This window comes from Copidosoma floridanum, unplaced genomic scaffold (assembly GCF_036245765.1).
Source record: "Copidosoma floridanum isolate Cflo_tuat_1 unplaced genomic scaffold, Cflo_Japanese_pri ptg000040l, whole genome shotgun sequence".
In the NCBI taxonomy this organism is placed as follows: Eukaryota; Metazoa; Arthropoda; class Insecta; order Hymenoptera; family Encyrtidae; genus Copidosoma; species Copidosoma floridanum.
Genome location: NW_028321917.1, coordinates 4146293 through 4169859, shown reverse-complemented (window position 1 = coordinate 4169859; position 23567 = coordinate 4146293). Strand labels below are relative to the sequence as shown.

The window sequence follows — 23567 nt, the reverse complement described above, 5'->3', positions numbered from 1 at the left end:
TGATTTTGAGTAATTAAATTGAATAACAGTCGATTTTGGTATGTTAATATAGAATGGATTTAAAATGATCAAAGCCTGATATAGACTTGCAATTATTTCAAGATATTTTATAAATTCAAATTCTATTATAGATATATGATTTTATTTCTTTGTACAATAGGTATTATTGAGTGACATGTGTTTTACAACGACGTATGATATACAAACAATTGTAACATGCTGTTCTACTATTATCTATTATCTACGAATTGCTCTTATAATGTCACTACAGTGTATGACATCGGCTTCCATGTACCTATAGGTTGTAATCCCTTGTCGACAATCGACGTTTAACGTGTTTTTCTTTTCTTTTTTTTTTTTGCACTCTTTCCCTGCTCTTTTTACCATTGTATGCAATGATATGTGTAGTGCTGAAAAAAAATACCCTGAGAAATTTAACTTTCACAAATTTGTCGACTCACTGGGTATGAAACACGACATTTTTATTTTAAAGCGCTAAGCAATTTATTCTATTAAACTGGACTGACGTCTTGTCAAGATGTCAAAAATCTTTATGTTTCACGAACACACATATGGAAATTGTCCAAACAAAATTTTACTGTGGTGACACTGATTGTACTTCAGCCAAAAAAAGGCATTGAAAATCGTACTCTACTCGATAAAGTGAGAGATCGTTGATACCCCCACTTGCCCAAAGTATTTGCAATGTCACCTTGGCTTAAGTAAAATTAACGCCACCACATTCAAGTTCTGTGCGGACAATCTTCATTAGTACCCCTTATCCTTGCTAAATTGGATGAGACCTACCACTTATTTGTACCCTCGTACGACAAGTGCGCTATTCTCATAAAATGTGTTGGTGCAACTGCGACGATCCAGGCCTGATTAACAGATACATTTTTCTAATCATGAGATGATTATTAACAATGGCCATGTCGTAATTAAAATTAATACTCTACTGGACCTTACATTAATCTGCACAATAATTATAATCATTAGCATGCACGTTATTTTTTCATCTTATACGTGTTTTTCTTTCTTCATATATATTATATTTATAATTTTACATATCGTACTCTTAAAGTAATTTACATTTCTAGGTTATTTTTTTCGCATTAAATTTATTTCTATTGTTTAGTTTCAACAGTACAAAATAGTAAATCAAATTTGTCAACGGCTCGTAACAGTGTATAGTTATAAACTATGCAGAAAAAAAATTTCTATTTCGGAAGATTATCGTTTCTTTATAATACTATCACCTTTTTATTCTCACAAGTCTGTTATTGAGTTGAATTCTAAGGTACTGAGTAATAAAATATATAATATGTGATATTGTACACAGATACGTATTTGTATTTCTTTATTTCTTTGCAAACAATTTACAAGGTATAAATAAATGAAAGCTTATTCTCATACGTTTAGAGTGAATATAGCACCCAATGCTATAATGCACATAACGATGGAAAAATTTTTCAAGTCTTTTAACTGCAGTACCTTAGCGTACCTTATCGTAATTATCTCAATAGTTTTTCGACTTTAAGTATTTAATTATAAAAATAATAATTATTGTAATTATAATAATACCGCAATTTACGTTAAGTGTTTAGGTATGTATATGTATGTGTACCTCGCAATGAAGTAAAAAAATATAAAATAGCTACAACACAAAAGTCGAATCGCTGTTATGATGATAATATTCATAAGAATTATAATGTATGACCATTAGTTTTGGTATATGTGGTGTTGCGTTTTTTCTCCCTCTCGTAACTACTACTCAAAATATTCACCGGTAAAATATCCATAGTGCACTATAAATTTTACGCATTACATTTTTTTTCTCAACAATTGACAAGGAATTACGGGTCGCAGTTAGTCTTTGATAAAGAATGTATAAGCATTATCCGAAAAATCCTTACTTTCTAAAAAACGAATCAGCTGAACGAAAAAGAAGAACAAAATATACTCTATAATAAAGCAGTGACTTTCATTCATTACCTTTAATGCAACTTTTGTAGTTAATAATATACTTGCCTCTGTTTATAAGTGTTGCCGATAATCGCTATCGGTCGCTTCCTTCGATTCGCTTCATGTATTTATTTTTCACACACACCCCCCCACACACACACCATTCTTTACTGTTACAAATATTTATATAAAATCTGTATATATTATATTTACACGAACACACCGTTGTGTTAATGCTCAAAAAGTGGTCTTTATTCGTCAACACATAGTGTATCATTAAAACCTGCCCGAGCTGCCTCTACTCACACTTTATGTTCAAACACTATGCTTCGTTTTTTTAATATGCTGCTTGTTCTTGTTTTTGCTGTGCCTTCTTTGTTGCCTTTTTGACTTTTTCATATTTTTTAACTCAGATATTTTTTAAACTGACCATTTCAGCCTTTTCGTTTCTTTCTTTTCCAATTGAGTATGAGATAGGCGAAAATGTGGTAATCTCACGATGGGTGGATGGAGACGATGAAATAGAGATATGGCTGAGAGGATGGATAATTCATGACGGTGTTGGGCCTCTTTGGCCGACAAACGCCTGTTAGTGTTTATAGATGCGTTTCGCACGAATTTGGTGTTTGAAAAAAAAAAAATTTGAATAATACGTGCTTTTTTGTTTTTGTTACGTCGAATGAAGTAAAACGAAAACAGAAGATCATAAAAGTAGGGGCAAAAATCAAACATTACGGCAGTTTTAAACTGCAAAATACATTTTTGTTAGAACACATACAAATAAAAACTTTAAGCTAAATTTTTTTCCTCGTTGACGTGTAAATGGCACTCGAGACACACTCATACGCACATCGAGAAGTTTGAAAAATTCCCGAAAATGGTGAGATTTTCGGTCATAATGTGCCTCGAGTAAAAACAACTGCAGTACAAAAGGTACTTATAATAAAAATATTAAATAAATTAAAGCCTTTAATAGTAGTGGAATAATACTATGGTTGGAAAAAATAAAATAATAACAATGTACACTTTGTGTAAAAAATCAAAGCAAGTAAGCAAATAAATTAATTAAAATCAATGTTGCGCGCATATGCAAAGCATAAATTTATACTTACAACGATAACAGCAATAAGTTAACAGCAATAGCAACTAACTTACAGTAATAGTTTTATAATGAAAGGAAAAAAAAAATAATAATAAGAAAGAATAATGCATCACATCAGAGTTGGTATGACACCTCGCAAAAAAAAAGAAGAAAATCTTGACTTTCCGTTTTTATCGCAAAACCATCGCAAAACATGTCGCTACATGATAAATGCTATAGATGGTATAGATAATGGCTATAGATTCGCACATCTGTGTAATAGCGAGTTTTTTTGTTTCATTGTTCCTCCACAACTGCTTCAAGCTTATTTATTTTCATTTCCAAAACACGTAACCACAAGTATCATTTACTTTTTTTTTATTTTATATTATTTTTGTTCTGTCTAGCATTGTTTTCATCAATTGTTTCTGCAGGTCACCTGGCCGAGCGTTGAACCATGTAAATATGTGTTTCTCATCGCGTTTTCGTGTACGTTCACTGAACAGCGTAGCACATGTCTATTATTTGGCACACGCGCGCAGCCTTCCCGGCACTGTCATCGGTGGCTCATGCATACTCACGGGCTGCTCGATTCTTATTAACGCAGCTCCGAGCTGTCGATAATGTCGGCCTTTGTGTCTTTTCTCCCCCCCCCCCCCCCAATTGCGGCCCGAGAAGTTTTTCCTTTGTTCGCTTTACCTTCATTTTAACGCGATTCCCCAACTTATGGATGGAAAGAATCCGAAAGATCAGCAATAACGAAGATTGAACGAGCTAGGTGTGCCCCACCGTGTACCGTGTCCTGGCTGGAGGATGATCTCGCAGTACAGAAGTCGGGAAGGTGCGTGTCTATTTCCCTTGGCTCGCTCGGGGTTGAATAACCGATTGCCAGATAAATTTGAAAATAAAGCGTTTCCAAAGGAATTTGCCAACCAACGTAACGTTCAGGAAGTAGAGGCTGAATTGATTCAAGCGGATTTAGACAGAAAGAAAAAAAGAGAGAGAGAGAGTTCCAAAAATATAAGCTCCATTCGGCGCAGGAGGAGAAGTGAGGTTCGAAACATGAAACGGTTGAATCCTCTTAGCGCGTCGGACACTCGGTGTGTAATATTATAGAATGTATTACCTAATTGGATCTGATCGTTTGAGCGAGTATTACACGGCGCAAAGTTAATTGTACGCAAATCGGATTAGCTGTGCCGAATAACGTGTCGGTCTCCTCTTTCTTTCTTCAAACTTTTTTTTCCCCAACGGGAACGCGATTAATCGATTCCTAGTTTGAAAATTCAATTATCGGTAGTCAGTGCTCGCTGCTTGGTGTACGTGTACAAAACGCGGATGGAAAATCAACGCTGGCCAACGATAAGCACGGACTTGGAACGTAAACGAAAATATGGACGGAAAAATAAGCTGATGGCTGACCGCGAGAGAGATATGAGAGGTGATGGGTGCATAGTTTTTGCCTCGATTGTCACGGGAATCGCGTGGAACGGGGAGAAGGGAGTACATACAGGGGAGTCTGGACTCGGATGGCACGCATGATACTCGTATATAATATATATATATATGCTCGATCCCCGTGCACTCTGGTTTCTCTCCCCTCGCACGCGCAACCCTATATGTATACGCTGTACCATCGACTGGGCGACGCGGCTTTTCTCATGTGTATCTCGATGTGTATAGGTATCACGCGAATTAGAGCATGCACCTGACGCTGGTCCCGCTCTTCGGGATTCCTTTCTCTTTGCTCGGTAGCCGGTCAAGATCTAGCTCGCATTTGCTCGTCCCCAGTACTCGACCTTTTCTTTTTGCTCAATGTTTATACCTGTGCAAAAATCCCTAAGTTTTGTATACACACATATATACACGCCGCATTTGTACGTACATAAATGTGTATTCCCATATGAGGCGTGATGATAGGTACACGAGTATACGCGAGGATCGTCAATGAAGAAAATTTTACAAGTCAAGGGAATAGGGAATTTCACATAATTTTAAATACAGGGGAATCCCATTGTCGAGTATTTGTGTTGGGTCGAGCGCGTTGTGCTAAATCATGGCTTAGCACTAAATTTCAAGCAATGGACAAGTTAATCGTGCTCATCTTGTCTAACGTCAATAATGTATGGTAACTCGGTGAGTTAGTACGTTAAAGTTTACAATAGTCGCGTGGCTTCGTCATCGGCTTGGACCGAATTTTCCTTTCGAGGATCATCCGGGACAGAAACGATTGGATTGCGCAGTTTGTGTCCGTCAGTCAAGGAAAACCTTCACCGACTTGTCAGTCTTTTAAAGTTAACTGAACTTCAACAAGCCATAGTTTATCGATTTAACAAAAAAAAAAAAAAAAAAAAAAAAAAGGAAAATTAACATACGTTCTTTTGGAAAGTAAATTTTGAAACGAAAGACCTCGATTGTGGCTCTGTTCGGAAATGATGCGTTGGTTAAGTTTTTGGTTGGTACCTACCCCCACCCTGGCTTAACTAACTGACCGTGCGTTCGCACATGTAAACAATAGTTAATCAGCTGGTCACGTTTTGGCGCACTTTGAGCGCTTTCAAGTCCTCTCTTTAACCTTAAAAGCGCTTAAAGTGCGCCAAAATGTGATCAGCTGATTAACTATTGTTTACATGTGCGAACGCACGGTCAGTTAGTTAAGCCAGGGTGGGGGTAGGTACCAACTTAATACTTAACCAACGTATCATTTCCGAACAGAGCCATCAATTCCATTCGATGTTATTCGCTGAGGAAAACAAAAATTTTGAGAACCAAGAGAGTAGTTACTGGAACAGTACCGGGCAAAATAATAATCTCTTGAATTAAGATTGTACTTTCTCGAGAAAATGAAGAAAACGTTTATTTTACATTAGAAAATATTCTTAGCGTAAAAAATACCATCTTGTTTCAAGAGAATTTACTTGGAACTATTTAAATAAATACTTATTTCATTGATTCTCAGAAATGTTTTTTTTCCAATGCGACTTACCTCAAATGAATAAACAATGTTCATGGTACTTGAGTCCAATATTTTTCAAACCAATGTTAAAGATGACTTCGTGGCACTACATACATCACGAGAGATGCGTCAGATTCTCAATAAGAGCCAGACGTATGAAAAAAAAAAAAAAAAATCTTGGTCAGAGCCGAGCAAATGCAAGATTCTCTATAGTCCCGCAAACGTTCACATGATCATTGATCGTAAAAAAAGAACCCCTTACTCTATATCTCTCGGATGCCCGATTATAAAAGATCCCACGTTTAATGCCATAGTCCAGAGTCCAGACTCGATCCGTATTTGGAAGCGAGGAAATACGTGTTAGGTATACACAGTGTCAGTGAATGATGATGCGCTGCGACAAATAATGACGATCAATGACGAGGATAACAGAGACGACGACGACTAGTGGAACCTCGAATCATCGTCGGTATAGAAGAAGAAAAAGAAGAAGAAGAAGAATATGAAGAAGAAGAGTGAGGATGATGATGGTGGTGATGATAGCTGAATCCTGTCTGATGCGGTCTGTCCGCCTGGTGCTGCTGATTTTTTTCCAAACATTAGCTCGTGTCATTGTTGTCTGTTCGGCTGTTGCTGCTGCTGCTGCTGCTGCTGTTTGCACGTGTGTGGCATAGGCGAGACCTGCATAATACCCGGTCAAAGTGCTCGCAAGGTGTAGTGATAAGCAACCGGGTACTACACAAGCTCAGCCCTAGAGAACAACGTCGGGCAGGGAGCAATGCCACTAGGCGAGCTGAGTGCCACTTCTGACGGGTCCGCCGGCGCTGGCACCCCCGAGATGATGATGGGACTGGTGATTGTGGTGGTGGTGATGTAGCGTCGGGGCGCCACCGGGTCCCGACATTGCTGACGAAGAGTTCATCATCGGGTGGTTAGCCCCTATCGAGTTGTTGCCCGAGCCTATCATACCCGTCGCTACGTCCTCGCGGACGATTTTCCGCTCCTTGTAGTAGATTTCCTCGCTCTCCTTGTCGCAGAGCAGCAACATCGCCCCGCCAAACAGGAAGATCGCCGCGCCCCAGCCGACACCGTACGCCCAGCCGAATTCCCACATTGGCCGGTTACCTGAGACAAATCATTTGTTTATTTTCACATGTACGTTTTACATACAATATCATTATTATTGTAATACTCAAGTGGTAACTTTTGATTTCTGAAAACAAATCTTTCAACAATGTCCTTCTGTTTATGAATATTTTGTTTATTTACCAACGTTTCCAAGTTTTTTTTTTTTTTTTTTTTTTTTTTTTTTTTTTTTTTTTTTTTTTTTTTTTTTTTTAACTTATGAGCTCACAACGTTTTGAAACTTTCAGAATTTTTGAATTTTTTACTTGAAAACAAAGTATTACCAGCAAGAATATTTATCTTGGGTATTTTTATACCACTGTTTCTACTGTGCATGAAAAATCTGCTTTTTAGATGGATAGACGGTGTGCTATTTTTTTTATCTGTCCAAACAGCTCACATGTATTTGCTCTGAGTCAGAAACTTGACTGTACAACATCCACGAGTCACATTTATTCCTTTTGTAGAACGTGAATGCGATTTTTTCTTTAGTCATGGAAGTTATTTTTGTCGATGCAGTTTCTGATCGAGTAGTGTTATTGACGAGCTTCGAACGTCGTATTTAGGTATGTATTTAGAAACGCACTTGATAACTTGAATTCAGTAAAAACTTATTTTAAAATTTAGGCATGTTTTGTTGAATCTTGTATGATTACATCCTAAAAAAAGTAATATCGTTTTACTGCAAATTGATGAGTCTGATTATGGACAAGATAAAAAAAATTTCGTTTGTAGTGCTCCGACAACTTTCACACAACAAAATGATTTTAATGAAGTTTTTTCTTTTTTGTCAAAAGATGTAGAAAATTTTTCTAACATTTGTTGTTAGTACGATACGTACGTTGCTTATGGATTTGTAGTTTTGGTTAATTTAATACTACTGATTAAATAAAGTTACGGCAACTTGTAGAACAAAAAAAATGCATAAAAGTGATCTACTGTCAATATTTATTGAAAATTCATTATTTGTCTTTCAACTATTATTACTATTGATTAACGGCGCTTAACTTTGAATAATTTTTTCAAAAAGACAGAGTCTTACATGAATTTTTATTAACGCTGAATTAAAGCCATTTCATAAAATTTGTTACGTGGCTACACGCATTAACGCAGAGATAAAACACTTAGTATCTCATATTTTTGTCCAAAAACAGTGTAAAAAAAAATGTCTGGTAAAAATCCGTTGTCTAAAAGAAACGAAGAAAGAAAGAAAAAAATAACCTTTAACTGCGAAATGATAACGGAAAAAAAGTTTTAACTTTCAAGTGGTCTTGCAGCCCATAGACATGATGTTAATTTTTTTTTAATATACTGAGAAAAGTAATGTTAAAAGAAGTATTATAGCTGTACTAAAAATTACTACATTTTTTAGGGAAGCTGAGACATACTCACCCAACGCACATTATTACGTTTACAGTAATTTTTATTATATTTTAAATAATTATTGTTATGTAGCAGTCCTACAAAAATTATTACAAAGCATAATAAAAATTACTTTGTCTAACATAGTAAAAACCGTGATGGTATAATTTTTACCACACACCATAGTAAATTTTATTGTAATCATTTTAAAATGCCCCACATTCTAAAGTAAACCTCACTATGTGACATAGTAAAATTTCAAATTCTACTGCATAACTATTCAGTATAGTAAAAATTGTTATTTTCGAAAGTAATTTTATACGACATTGTCGTTGATTGAGTGAGATGGTAGATCACCTATAGGTATACACGTCTATTGAGTTTTAAGTTTAAGATCATACTGTCAGCATTACGAGAAACATATTGTGTGATTTATTAGGGTTAAAAATTGATACGTGCAGACAAATCATTTTAAATCGACTAATTATCCATTGTTAATACCGTGGTCCACAGGAATACCTTTGGATTTTAAACTTTATTGTGCATGTGTATCACAAACAATACACATTCCAACATGTACTTTACCGGTGCTACGTCGGATATACCTAGCATACCGTGGTCTGGTCGTTACGGAGCCTGATTCGGTAACCGAAAGACGAGGGTAGAACACAATGAGTGTGTAATTAACAATGAAACTGTACTTATTCCAGAATTTCATGCGACCATTATCCCAAGTAATACTTTCAAGGCACGGTTCAATTCTGTTTGAAATTTGATAATATATTTTTAAATATTGTATTTTAAATACGAATGTATGAAATCAAAGCGTTTCGCGACCGTTCCAGTATGAGTCGTTCCCGAGTGATTTTTGCACCCATAAGATACCCTCCTGTCGAATGTGTAGTGGTATTCCTCTACATCCTTTCCCATTTCCATTCCTAGTCTTATTCTTCCCCCTAGTTCCAAACTATGATTTTAATCATGTACGTATGGGCAAGCGCTAAGGTTAATAGATAATAAAATAAAATAGATCTTAAAATTTAAGATCTTCAAATAAGGATCGATTAGTCGCTTAGGAATGAGTAAATTGATAAAGTATACCTATCGATTCTAACCGTTCACTGTGAACCGGCCTGCTGAGCCTGCTATTCGCTCCGAGCCGATGCAGAGGTTGCGCCCCCTCTAGCCAAAATCAGGCAAAATTTCTTGCATGTAAACAAACGGCTTAGAGCATATATACATGCGTACAGCTGCTTGTGATTGGCACTTGGCAGGCTAGAGAGAGAGCGACGATCCTCTCCTGCTGTCTTATTCAGCCAATCACAAGCAGCTATACGCATGTATATATGTTCTAAACCGTTTGTTTACATGCAAGAAATTTTGCCTGATTTTGGCTAGAGGGGGCGCAACCTCTGTATCGGCTCGGAGCGAATAAGCTTTTGACTGCGTGTTATCCTACACAATTATGTTTCAAGTTCAATCACGTTGAAAAATTACTTTATACTTGACTAAATTATTTTGAATACCTTATCAAATACAAATGTATTTTGTCAAGATTTGAAACAAAATATTTGAGATGCAGTTTAAGTATTTAAAATAAAAAATTTAAAATACATTTGTACTTGATTAAATAACTTGAAATAGTTTCATCAAATACGTTTGTATTTTAAATACATTATTTGAAATACATTTACCAAAAACAATTGTACTTCAAGTTTTTTGTATTTAAAATATTTAATTTTAAATATTGTATTAAAAATAAAGTATTTAGATTTTTTTAAATTTCGTTTAATGTATATGTAATGTTTAATGTTTAATGTAATTTTTTTTTTTTTTCAAATAATAAATACGACTTTGCCCAAGTCTGTATATATATATATATATATATCAAAGTTGTCGACTCATACACTCAGTGGGAGTGGGTCATTATTATAGCAAGAGTCAAAAATGGAAATTGAATTTGTAAAAGGACGGGGGGAGCTAAAAGGACACTTTTTTAGAAATATTTTCATTAAAACTAATTTAAATACTTGTTTCGACTATTTCGTCAGCTCGAACACCACAAATTAGATTTCATTTTCACATTTTAATTCAAAATTGATCGTCATGTAGAACACCTACAGAAAAATTATAACCGAAAAATAAGCAGAAGGTCAAACTTTAGCTGACTAAAGTCTGTTGTCAACTTTCATTTTATCCTTATTCGATACTATATAACATATTTTGATTTTTAGCAATTAAGTTATCTTTTATACGATTTGTACTAAAAGCCCGAAATATATCCAGTAGCACAGTTAAGTATTATTATACCATCTGAATTTTTTATCGTAGTCTTCTATATGCTTTTATAGAGATATGTTAATACCTTGTTAATAATGAACCAATTAAGTTTCAAAGTGCACTTTTTATTTGCATGGAAGTTTAATGTTTTCCAATAACGTATGTTTCGTGTATGGAATCAGTATGTACATTAAATCAAAACATATGAAAGTAAAAAATGTTCTTTCTTGTTTCTACTTTTGCACACCTACAAATAAATCCGTTACAGTAATTTTTCTGTAAAACTAATGCGATAAACTTTATGCAAAAAAAATTTTTTGAGACTTTTTTACCGTAATTTTATGTTCTTTACTATCGTGATTTTTAGCGAAGTAACGATTATTACTACCCGGATTTCATCTTAAATTTATTTAAAAAATTAGTGACTTTTTCTTTGTCTTATAAAATTAATTGACTGAAAATATCTGAATTATTGCCCATACATACGAATGTAAGAACTAATTACACAGTACATAATATTTGTAATTTGATAAATCGTAGTATTTAACGTAACGTAAATTAATTTTCATTTTATCTAACGAAATTGGTTAAATGTATGTAGTAATAAAAATAAAGAGAAACATTTGAACTTCTATCCTATTATGAAATTTCATATAAAATAATGTCTATACTTACCGAAATTAAGCTCGGCTGTGAAGCAAACTGGATATATGACCAGCGCTATCAGCAGAACAACAACTAAAAAAAAACGTTTGTAAATTTTCTTATGTAATGTTTTAAATAAATATTTAATGAATCTGAGTATCATACGAGCGCCTCCCATGCAAAAGACTCCTAATCTGTAGTAGTTGTTCTTTTTGTAGTGATCTTGGGTTCGGAGGCCGAGACCCGTCAATATTGTCGCTGCTATGTCAGCAATTAAACATACTACGCATAATATAGCAGCTGCCTTGATGTAACCTGTAAGAAGTAGACAATATTTACAATAAATATTATTTGTCTACATTGAGTGTTCACTTATAATAATATGGTACTTCAAGCGGTTGGAATGAAAAAAATTAAAATAATTATCAACCCTGAGGTTGTAAAATATATCAACTTGTAAGAACTTGTAATAAAATATTTTAATCAAAACAGACTTATAAATAAAGAAATAAAAATCCCGCATATATACAGGGTAGTAGGAAGCTGAAAGCTAAACTTAAAAATTTATAATTTATTAAAATATTACTGTCACTAATGAACAACGTTAAATGAGCATCATGGATTACTAGGTTTAAAATAAATCATTAGTCAATCTGTAAAAATCGGCTATTTTCGTAAAATATACATAAAAACGTAAGTTATCTAAATTTTTGGAATTCATAACGATGTTCGAGCACAAAATAAAATATGTGCTATATCTATTAAAAGTACAGAAGGTAGTCTAGAAACTTTTGGAAGGTTATTCTTTTATGTTTTATTAGTAGTTAATTTGAGAAAACCTACAAAATCGAAATGAACTTTAATTTAGCTTTATGCTTGTTACATGCCAACCCTTCAAGAATTAGAATCGTAATAAAGACATTGATGTTATTTACAATGTAGCGAAAATATATCGTCGTTTGTTGCTACTTATTAACTCTACACGTGTGCTCCTCACATTGTATAAGAACTGTCTGTGAAAAGCTAAAAGAATATTTTCCCGATAAAAATCTTTAATAACTAACATGATACACATGCTGAAAATTTTGATGAAATTAAAAATAATTTTCAAATACAGTTCAGCTTTATTGTATGAAAAAAATCGTGGAAATCATGATAAAATAATAAACGGATAAAAAAACTAAACAGCCCCAAAAAATAATGACAATGAAAATCAGAGAAGTGAGTACGTTATAAATAAAAGCGACGAGATCGGTTAATTTAAAATATCGTACCATAAAAGATTTACATAAATGAGTGTTAAACCACTTGATTTTTGTAAATTATAATTTTATAAACTAATCGATCACATTTATTCCCGATCTAGAGGAGCATGTTGGATTTACAGGTATTTTCAGAAACAGCAATCGTTACAGTAGAAAATTATTTCAAAATCTGTAGATGGGATTAACGTTGAAAATTGTCTCTGCTTCCTTGATTTATCACACCATCACGCAATAGTATACAGATTTAAGATCAACAGAAAAAGAAGCTTGTAAAGAAGACGACAAAGGAGGATGTATTGATAAGGAAAAAACAATATTGAGAGTTGGTAGGTATTTTAAGCAAAGTAAATATGTTGGAGGTATAGCCACTGATTCTAGCTGATTTGTAAGATTTTACTACAGAAATATAAAAAGAAATTCTGAGGATACAGATAACATAGTTTAGATTTTGTTAATGGTAAAAATAATAACAAAATAAGTTATAACAACATTGTCAGATTTTAATAGTGTTCGTTAAGCGCGCATGCTTGATAACTGTTTTTAAAAAGCAATCATAAATAATGATGAACTTGGATTACTAAATATTCTACCCTTGATATATTCAATAAGATAATTAAATATGGTAGTACATGATAAATAAAAAATAAGAATTAGTAAAAAATAATGGTAAGCATTCTATTAAAATATCTTCGAAGTAGGAAGATCAGTTTGACGTTATTATCGTTCTGTTTGTACTATGTTCTCGGTTCGCACTATTTATTTTTTCTGTTGCAACAGATGCTTTTTTTAATTTTACAAGAGAATGCAGTTAACGTTTATACTTTAACATAAAAAAATAGAAAAAAATTAAATTTTTTTATTATAATACATAAGTCGTACATCATATAATCACTTTGCATTAGTAATTTCAGTACTTTTACATGAAAATATATAAAGTGCTGTTATAAAATGAATTACAACTCTTTATGTACGTACATTTTTATAATTTTTCTATACAAGCGTATAGAATTGCTTTTTGAATCACTTCTACGTTCAAAAGCACAAGCACCATATTTTTCAAAAAAACCTTTCCAATTATTTTGTTACAAACGTTAACAAAAAAAAAATTAATAACTACAAAAGTTGGCGAGATAGGAAAAGTTATTGTCTAAAAGGTAAGAAATACTATTTGAACGGTATTAATTATATAGTTTGAATAGTAAAAATTGTAGTCAGGTTATTAAAAATTACTATGCTGGAACCATAAAATTTATTTACCACCTTTTTATAGTTCACTGTTGATTTTTGCCGATCTGACAACAATTTTTACGATTCAAACTCTAATTTTGACTGTTAAAATGGTTATTTTTTCTATTTATCGTCAGTTTGTATCAGGTTTACTGTGCCGAATGGTAATTTTTACTAGATTTTTTCTATATTTTTATTGCTTATATCTCTCGAAGTATACCGGAGACTGAGATCTGGGACCTGTTTAAAAAATCGCCTGATGCTTTGAAAACTTTTCTAAAATGTTCAAAATGATCGCTGCTTTTCGTCTTCAATATTTCATTTCTGGTTGGTTTTTACATTTATTTATATGTATCAAATGTCCAATACTTAGTGTATGTATATAAATACTCACTCAAAACGCGGTGGTCATTTCACCAAAAAGGCGATATTCTATGAAGCCTATGTTTAAAAATGACGAATGAATTATTTTGAGTCGGATATTTTTTTAAACGGTGTAAACTAATTTTCTCTCAACGCATTTTTGAGATAGAATCGAAAAATTTTTTCGCACGGCTGTAAGGTTAAAAAAACAGGCAAAAATGTCATTACTGTGTCGCGAAGCGTTAAAAATTTCATTTTTTGCGGTTTCTGATGGTGCCTAGACGTTGATTTTTTAATTTTTTTACGATGTACTATCTAAAAACTGGAGTCTATCTGATAGTTTAGAACAGAAAAAAAATTTTGTTTTCAAGTACGGAACGTTTTATTTGTGAAGCCTACTTTTGACACTTTTGAATTGTGGCCATAAATTTTAATGCGCATGGCTATTTGTAGTATCGTCGTGAATACAGAGCCTTTACCCATACATAATTAAATAAATCCAGTAAACTTATTTATGAAATACCTAACTCATGTTTTGACTATATTCGCGCGTCTACAGTTTAAACTACATACTTAGTAGTAGAATTGGTTCAGCTTCTAACCATCAGGGCAGCGCTATGTTGTCGCTCAACACCGTGAATAACGGCCATCGTTAGTAATACATCATCACTCTGCGATATTGAAACTTTAGGTTGACATTATCTTCAGGACTAATACTTTAATTATAAAGTTAATTTGTAAAATTATTAAAAATTTCGAAACAATTGCAGAGTTTGTGACCGGTATCGCATGTCGTCATCGGGGCACGTACCGAGCTCGCGGAACCTGCGAAGCAAGACCCAAGGGATTTCTTGTGCTTGTCCAGGTGGGATGTGCACCAGGTGGAAACCTATTTTTATCTTCTGAGGGGGCTGTAAACGCACATATATAAGAAAAATTAAAAAAAAATATTGAAAGGAATAAAAATATTTATGAATTGAAAACATATCGATACAACTTTTATTAATCCTCGCAATTTTAAAGGTATGTACATAACTGATAAGTATTTTGTATCACAATCATGAATGAATTTTTTAACATGATAATTGTGAGTTAATTTTTTTCTTATTTTAGCCCTGAAGATAATATCAGGATGATTTAGAATAATCAAGAAATACAGAGTTTAATTTAAATAAAGCGCAGTCATGCTCTATATACTTCTCGTGTGATTTTATTTTCATCCACGAATGTAAGAATCGATAAAAAAGTATAGGCAAAATAAAAATCTTCAGACAGTATCTAATAGTTAAAATAGTATAACACGTATTGGCTTCGCCTCCGGTGGCAATACACATGTGATGTGAGAGTATTCTTTATTATTTTTCTCCCATGGTGCGTATTACCATTTTTCATGTGTTACAGGGAAGAAGAGGTATTTTGGTTATGCGTAGCGAAAAAATTACATTAGGTACTAAACTAACGTGCCTCTGGAGGCAGAGTGTCGGTTTGGTTGGTAAAGTTTGGATCTGAAGAAGATCTTCATCAGGAATGCATACTAATCAAGAGTTCATAAAGTCTAACCATGCACAACAAAATATAATTATAAGATCAATATGTTTTCGGTAATGGGACGAAAAAATAAAAATTACAGTTATCGATGTTTCTACGAATAAGATAAAAGCCGTTGTTACATTACATACGTTCTATGATTAGTTATTATAAATAATCATTAACGGATTATGCATAGTTACATTATTGTCAAAATCTTCTTTCGAACAAATGAATCATTTATTAAAAGTGAATGACTCTAATATTAAAAATAACTTAAATATTAAAAAATTGATCATCAACGTCAAATATTATTTATGCAATGATTTATTTCTCAACACCCAAGATTTACTGTTATTATTAGATGAATTATGAGTCATTCAACCACATAAATCTTTTGAAAATTATTCTTTTGTGGTTTAGTATACTCATATAATTAATAAGATTTTAAAAACTTAGAGGATGTGCGAAACATCACGGGGAAAATTATTTAGTAAAATTTACTCTAAAAACCTAGTTGAGTAAATCCTAGTAAAATTGCTATTGTTAGTAAAATTAATCAAGTTGCGAGTTTTGCTCAGTCTAGTTGAGTAAATTTTACTGACACCAAAGTTGAGTAAAATTTACGTAAAAAAATTCAACTCAAGCGTTTGCAAAAATTCTACTTAGGAAGTTAAGTAAATTTTACTTAAGTCTCTGTACAAATCTTACTTAACGTAATTCACTCAACTACATTGAGTAACTATTATTCAACATTTAGTAGATTTGACTAAATAATTTTTTCAGTCATGTCTTTGAGTAATTTACAAGCAATTTACACGCAATAATACAAAATGTAATGTAAATTTATCAATTTAAAAAAAAATTTAAACTGCTTTTTGTTAAAGAAACAAATACTACAGTGATGCTTAAATTTATTGTGTAAAATGATGATTGTATGAAGTAGAGTATGTTTATAATGTACAACTTTTTTGTGTAAAAAGCCATGTGTAGAGTTTTTGCGTGTAGGACTAGACCCTTCTCAAATTATGAATAATAATACGCATTTACGAGAAAATGTGGTTATAAAAATTGATTGCTCAGGACGATTGCCAAGTTATTTTTGGTTTGACAAATTTTGCATCAGAAAACGTAAAAAAGTAAATAAACTAACTCAAGTTAAAGCAAATCGAAGAGATAACCGAATTTTGCGAGAAGTTTGGGATGAAACTAATAATGAATACAACTTGGTGCGAGTTCGCAGCGCCAATTGTACGTATATGACAGCATATAGTTATGTATACTTAAGTGTAACGCGTTTAAGAAAGCAAAGTTGCAGGGCACTGAAGCTTTTTGTAATGTAGTTTGTCGCTCTAGACACTACTGCTGCTGCTGCTTCTGCTCTGCTGTACTGATGGAAAAGTTGGTGAAAGGAGAGGAAGAAATGAGGTAGAGCATAAATGATCCTAAGTTGCCAGACGATTGTAATTTGTACGTAGATGCGGAAATTCATAAACACAGTGACATGTCAGCAGAGTTAGTATAGGGGATGAAAAAGATACGTTAAGTAAATAATCGTTCGGAATTGCTATACTCACCGACATCTCGGACCGAGTAGCAGCCAGGGGGATCGACAATGTTGAAGGGCAATGGAGTGCGCGCGCCCTCGGCTATGCAGTGAGAAAAGAGACCCTGCCGAAAACCTTCGGCCATCAGCCAGTCAGTCGACATAAGGCCCATTATCATCAGCACCACCACGCACATGCCGCATATAAGCGCTATGAACTGTAACAAATAAAAAAAATCATACTTATAATATAACGTCTTGTACACCAACTTGAAATATATTTTCAAAATTTGACTCTCAAAGATACTTTTGCACATGTTATACGTTATGAATAAGAGCATCCGTATAAATTTGAAAAGAACAATAACTTAGTGGACTTGGCAGCCTGTCCTATATGACCTGAAGTGTTGGTTTTTCATCAAAAAATTTTTGAGGACTTTTTTTCTAGCCATTTCGATGCAAAAAACTTCCACACATTAGAAAGTTTTCACCGCGATATATTAAATATCACTGCAATGAATAAAGGTAAACAATAATTCTGCATAAAATATAGTAATGTTGCTGTTGAAATATAAGCATTGATACCGTCAACATACTCACTGATTAGTAGTGCTATTTTAACTATAAAACTATACAGGCTTGAGCGCGCGGTGGCTCAGTCGGCTAGGTCGTGGATTGGCACGCGGGAGACCGTGGTTCGATTCCCGGCCAGTGCTACTTTTCGGGCAAGTACCTCTGTGATTTTTCACATGTGCTTTCTCACCACGCAATGCTCCTCGAGGAGGGTTTAGGCGACCTTTTCACAGCAAAAGTTTGCCTAATTTCCCCCTACCCCCCTCCTGTAATGGAAGGCCTCCCATCCGTTTCCTTGCCCCTTTCCCAAGTGCTAAGTACCCATAGTAGTGGTCCTTATTAAAGAAGCCGGACGTAGAGCACTATAATATAAAAAAAAAAATAACTATATAGGCTTAATTGTCTTACTAATACATAAATCAAAGTCGCTAAAACCGTTGTAATCGCTAACCGCGAAAACTACTGAACCGATTTTGCTAAAATTTTGCATACTAATTCTTGACACTTCCTAGATAGTCTTAGTATAGTTTTTATCTTGAAAAATTTAATAACAATAGCAATAAATAAGCTCAAAGTTTCGCAAAAATACGCCAGCTTTTCACTTTAGTTCAGTAGTATCCGCTAGGTGGCGTCGACATAAAATCGAGGCTAAATGCAACAGAATTAAATATGTGTAGTTATAATAGGCCCGAAAGTCTCGTGAATATCTGCACTCGTCTACCGGCAGTTCATCGAGCTGCATCAAAAATGTAGTTGATAGTCGTGCAACTGGGTATCCCGGTTACCTTCGACACTCTTCTCTTATGGGCAAGTGACGTAGGTCTACATCCACCCTGAATCTCCAGAATTGCCACCAACAAAATATTATTCTAACCGATGGCGTCTTCGGCTAAATACCAGGAGACTTTTTTAGCCAGAGCACAACCTGCTCCAGCACTTTAGAGTTATGTGGCCATTCCACCATCCGGCCTAGTGCCGTCAGAGAATTTTAAGTTATAAATGTAAGCCAGGGAAGACAGCCCTGAGGAGCATCGGCAACCACAAGGGCGTCCTTATCAGTGGTCATGTCCCCAACGACATACCCACATTTTCCCGACTAATTATGAGCGGTTAGTTATACAAGAAACGACCCGAAGACAAGATATTCTTTGATCAGCGGCGTACCTCTCTCCATCACAGTCTCCGTACATAGAGACTTCGAGGGTAAGAGTCAAGCTACCCGCAGCCAGCTCTTTATCATCAGGAATAATAATAAGCAATAGCTGGAAGTTTCACCACTGGCCTTTTTTAGGGCTATTATAAGTATTTACGTTCCCTTCTTAACCATCAATCTCATCGGTTCTTTTAAGGGCCACTTAAGTTTAAACTACCTTGCCAACAAATACATTTTTACTACCATTTCCGGAAGCGATTCGTCGAGTAAAAGACTGTGTTAACTAAAGACGGCCACTATTGAACCAAGTCAGTCATTCACTGGCAGTCATCACGAGCGGAGTTCAGTCTCGCTCGAGCGCTCGTACCGAACGCACGCGCGTGACGCATCGCTCTTACTCAGACTTGAGTTCTCTCTAAATGGCCCTTTTCAGGGCTACCTCTTTCTCTTTCCGTAAACGCGACTTAGTCGCGCCGCGCGACTGTGTTTCCGCTAAATTCTACACCTGCGTACACGCTGCCCTCAAGGGTGGCCCAATTGGCTAGCCCTTCACTAGGGCACATCCACAAAATAAGCACTGTGGATAATCAACAATTTCAAGTCAGTGTGACTAACTCTTTTGACGCGCTGTTAGAAGAATTGGACTCATCTTCCGAGATGTTAGCGCTTAACAGTGCAAGTGATCGTGCAAGTGCCAGTGCAAGTGACGTAAGTGCACAGCTCCCCTCAATATCAGCCCCAATACATAGCCAGCCAGTGGACCAGCAATCCCTCGAGCTTGGTAGCCGAGATTCCTGCGTCAACCGACGCAACCTCCAGCGGGAGCGCAGCCCGCTCTCTCGGGCCTCAACAATACCGCCCGAAATCGCCAAGGAACTCGCGAGCCAAAAAGAACGGATCGAGTACTTGGAGAAAATAGTGAGTGAGTACTCAGTTCAGCTGGAAAATTTCATCCAGCTGATTAATTCTTTAAAACTCTCTAACGAGGAGAAAGATGCGACTATTGTAGCACTCTCTGCAAAGTCACCCCGCACAGCGAAAACTCCGCTACCAAAAGGCCCGGGTCTTGTAGTACCATCACCTCTAAATCGTGACCGCTTGAATCTCCTAAACTCTTCCTCTCTGGAAGCCCAGGAATTCCCTACGCTACCAAATAAGGTAAATAACAATTCGGCCGATTCCCCAAATGTAAAGCCACCCCCAAAAAAACGGCGCACACTCAACCTCAACGCGGACGATTCCGCAGACACTCTCTCCGACATGGAGATAGAGAAATCCCAAAATCAGGTGCGACCACTCAGCTATCCCTAGACAGGGAAAAACGCCTTCGACGGTCATCTCGAGGACCAAGCTCAACATGACTTGGATGAAACCAACAGCGCCCCCAAAAAGAAGGCACCTCCACTGATCACAATCTTGGACCAAAAATTATGGCCCAGGATTAACAAAGCCCTCATAGCGGAGAACATCCCTGTCCGCCGCGCCATTACGACCTCTGAAGGCACTCACGTGTACCCCGAGAACGTCGACAGTTTTCGACGAATTGTCCACGACCTTGTCGAGAAAAAGGTCGAGTTTACCACCCATCAACTTCACGAGGATCGTGAAATGATAGTTGCCATCCGTGGAGTCAACATTGGCTATACGGAAGCATAAATCCTGGAGATGATCCAGAAAAAAGTACCATCCGCCCGTCGGGTCTATCGCATGACCAAGGTTAAACGGACCTGGTCCCTGGTTACCGTGTACCTGGATGTGTTGGATGCCAAATCCAACGACATCTATAACCTCAGGTCACTCGGGCGTACTTCTGTCAGAGTGAAACAGAAGCGCAAATCGAGTGATGTACCTCAATGCCGTCGCCCCAAAAGTTCAACCACACGGCAGCCTACTGCCACGCCGCCTTCGTCTGTGGTTTCTGCAGTTTAAACCACGCTACCGCAACCTGTTCAAAAAAGGATAAGGACCAAGTCACCCCTCGCTGTGCAAACTGCGATGGTGAGCACCGCGCCTTCTACCAGGGTTGTCCAAAAATCCCCCAAAAAGGAGTTCACGCTCCAAAGAAAAGCACTACCCCACCTCCCCCCCCTTTTTGGGAGAGCCACCACGCGGACAACAGCCCAAGGCTCGGACATCGTTCGCCCGGGGATGTCATACGCGAATGTGGCATCCTCCCAACAACACCAAACAGGAGCTCCTCCCTCGACTCCTCTGCTCAACACACCCCCGACCACCAAGACAATCCTCCACTCAGTAATGACCCTGCTGACTCGCCTCGACCAAAGAGTGTCCGGTCTCGAGGGCAACAGAACAGCAGCGCGCTAGACAGAGACTTTACGCTACTCAACTGGAACGCGAACAGCATCATACACAAAACGACTGAACTCACACACATACTCTAGACCAAAGACATCGACATTGCATGCATCACTGAAACACACCTAGACAACACAAAAACACTCTACATACCAAACTACACAGTACACAGACGTGACAGACGCGAAAAATCCCATGGCGGAGTGGCTATTCTTGTACGCAAGGGCATCCGCCATCGAGTCATAAGTACGGACGCTGCCAACTGCGAAGCAGTCAGCATCGAAGTACACACCACCTCATCTGCCTCCATCAGGATCATCTCCCTCTATTCTCCTCCAATGGATGATCCAAACCTCCAATACATAATCCCGCTGTTTGACTCGAACATTCCTACGATAGTTACTGGTGATTTGAACGCCAAGCACAAATCGTGGAAATGCTAACACGAAAATCCTAAGGGTCGTTCCCTCTTCAAACACTTGCGCAACCTCAACATCAGCATTGAGATTCCGAGTGAACCGACTCACTATCCCAGCTCACCAGACCTAGACCCAGACATCTTAGACATATTCCTGACGAAAAACTTGACCATCCCTACGGAACCACGAACATCCCTAGACCTCCCTTGCAACCATAACCCAGTCTACCTAGAGATCCCAAGATCCCTTCTCACCATACCCGTCACCACCAGCCGCATAGACTGGGTCCACCTTGCGTATAACCTCGAATCCTCCCCATTTAAATGTCGTCCCATCAGGTCCCAAACAGAACTTTACATAGCAGTAGACGAATTCACTGAAGAACTCAACAGATGCATACAAGAAGCCACCACAACAACCACAGCTCCCCAACACACACTTAAACTCCCTCGCGACCTCCTGCGTCTCATCAAGGAGAAGAAAAGAGTCCAAAAACTCTGGCAAAAAAGGAGAACCCCCGAACTTAAAGTTCATCTTAACTCCCTTGAAAGGGAAGTCAAATCCAAAGTCTTCGAATTCTGAAACAAGGAATTTAACAAATTCATAGCCAAGGCAGAGTCCCACCCAAGAAATGCTTGTAAGGTCATTAAAAAACTCCGTAACAAACGGCCTTCCCTCCCCCCCCCCCTTCAACAAGGAAACAAACTCTACTCGCTAGATTCGGACAAAGCAGAGATCTTTGCAGACTCGCTGCAAAATCAATGCTCCCCCAACCTTAGCGCTGAAAAACTAGCGCAGGAACACGCGAGGATCACTCACACGGTGCAGCAACAGGTCCTTGACAATCCAGATTTCGAACACTGCGCACCCTTCGAAATCAGAGGCATCATCCGCTCCCTAAAAACTCGAAAAGCCCCTGGCAGTGACGGTATCTCCAATAGCGTCCTGAAAATCCTCCCTCAAAAATTCATCACCGCGATTTGCAACATCACCAACGCCGTGATGCGCCTTCGTTATTTCCCAATTGCGTGGAAGATGGCTACGGTCATCTGCTTTCCGAAGCCGGGAAAACCCCTCAGCAACCCCGCGAGCCACAGACCCATAAGACTACTCTCATCGCCCAGTAAAATCACTGAAAGCGTAATTCTTACCCGCCTAAACAAGCACGCCACGGAAAATAACATCCTTCCAGACGTGCAGTATGGTTTTAGAGCCAGACATTTGGCCGTACACCAGCTTCTGAAAGTTACCAAAGACCTCTCCGATAGCCTCATCCACAAAAACTTCACCACGATAGCTTTCCTAGATGTACAGCAGGCCTTCGACAGAGTTTGGCACGAAAGCCTCCTGTATAAGCTTATTCAGTTAGGTTTTCCGCACTACCTCATCGGCACCGTCAAATTTTACCTCTTGGACAGATTTATCCGCGTTAAAGTAGGCGACTCCCTCTCCGACCCCCGTCCAATAACCTCCGGAGTCCCCCAAGGCTCCAAACTTTTATCCACCCTTTTCAACATTTTTTGCCACGACCTGCCCCAGCGCGAAAACATCAACACGTACGTCTATGCAGACGACGTCGCGGTTAGCTGCACGTCAAAACAACAGTCTCGGTGCACCACCTTTCTAAATGAGCACATCGTCACTCTCCATAACTGGTATAGTCTTTGGAAACTGGTCGTAAACGAGGCAAAGACTATAGCCATGCTTGTCTCTTGGAAAAAGCAAAGGAAGAAACTGCAGAAGATAAAGGTCAACGGAGTAGAA

At 36.9% G+C, this 23567-nt stretch overlaps 1 protein-coding gene across 2 annotated transcripts in view; it reads right to left on the bottom strand.

Moving 5' to 3' along the window:
• Nucleotides 1-5737: 5737 nt before the first annotated feature.
• The window catches only part of LOC106640182 (transmembrane protein 47), a 74184-nt gene continuing 56354 nt past the window's right edge, over nucleotides 5738-23567 (bottom strand). The window contains exons 2-5 of one of the 2 annotated variants that reach the window (XM_014354125.2): nucleotides 17374-17560; nucleotides 11580-11729; nucleotides 11445-11507; nucleotides 5738-7127 (exon numbers count right to left, since the gene is read on the bottom strand). In XM_014354125.2, the coding sequence (XP_014209611.2) occupies nucleotides 6787-7127; nucleotides 11445-11507; nucleotides 11580-11729; nucleotides 17374-17560 (741 nt within the window). In that variant the 3' untranslated portion in view covers nucleotides 5738-6786. The remainder of the gene's footprint in view (nucleotides 7128-11444; nucleotides 11508-11579; nucleotides 11730-17373; nucleotides 17561-23567) is intronic. The other variant, XM_014354126.2, reaches the window with a different exon arrangement.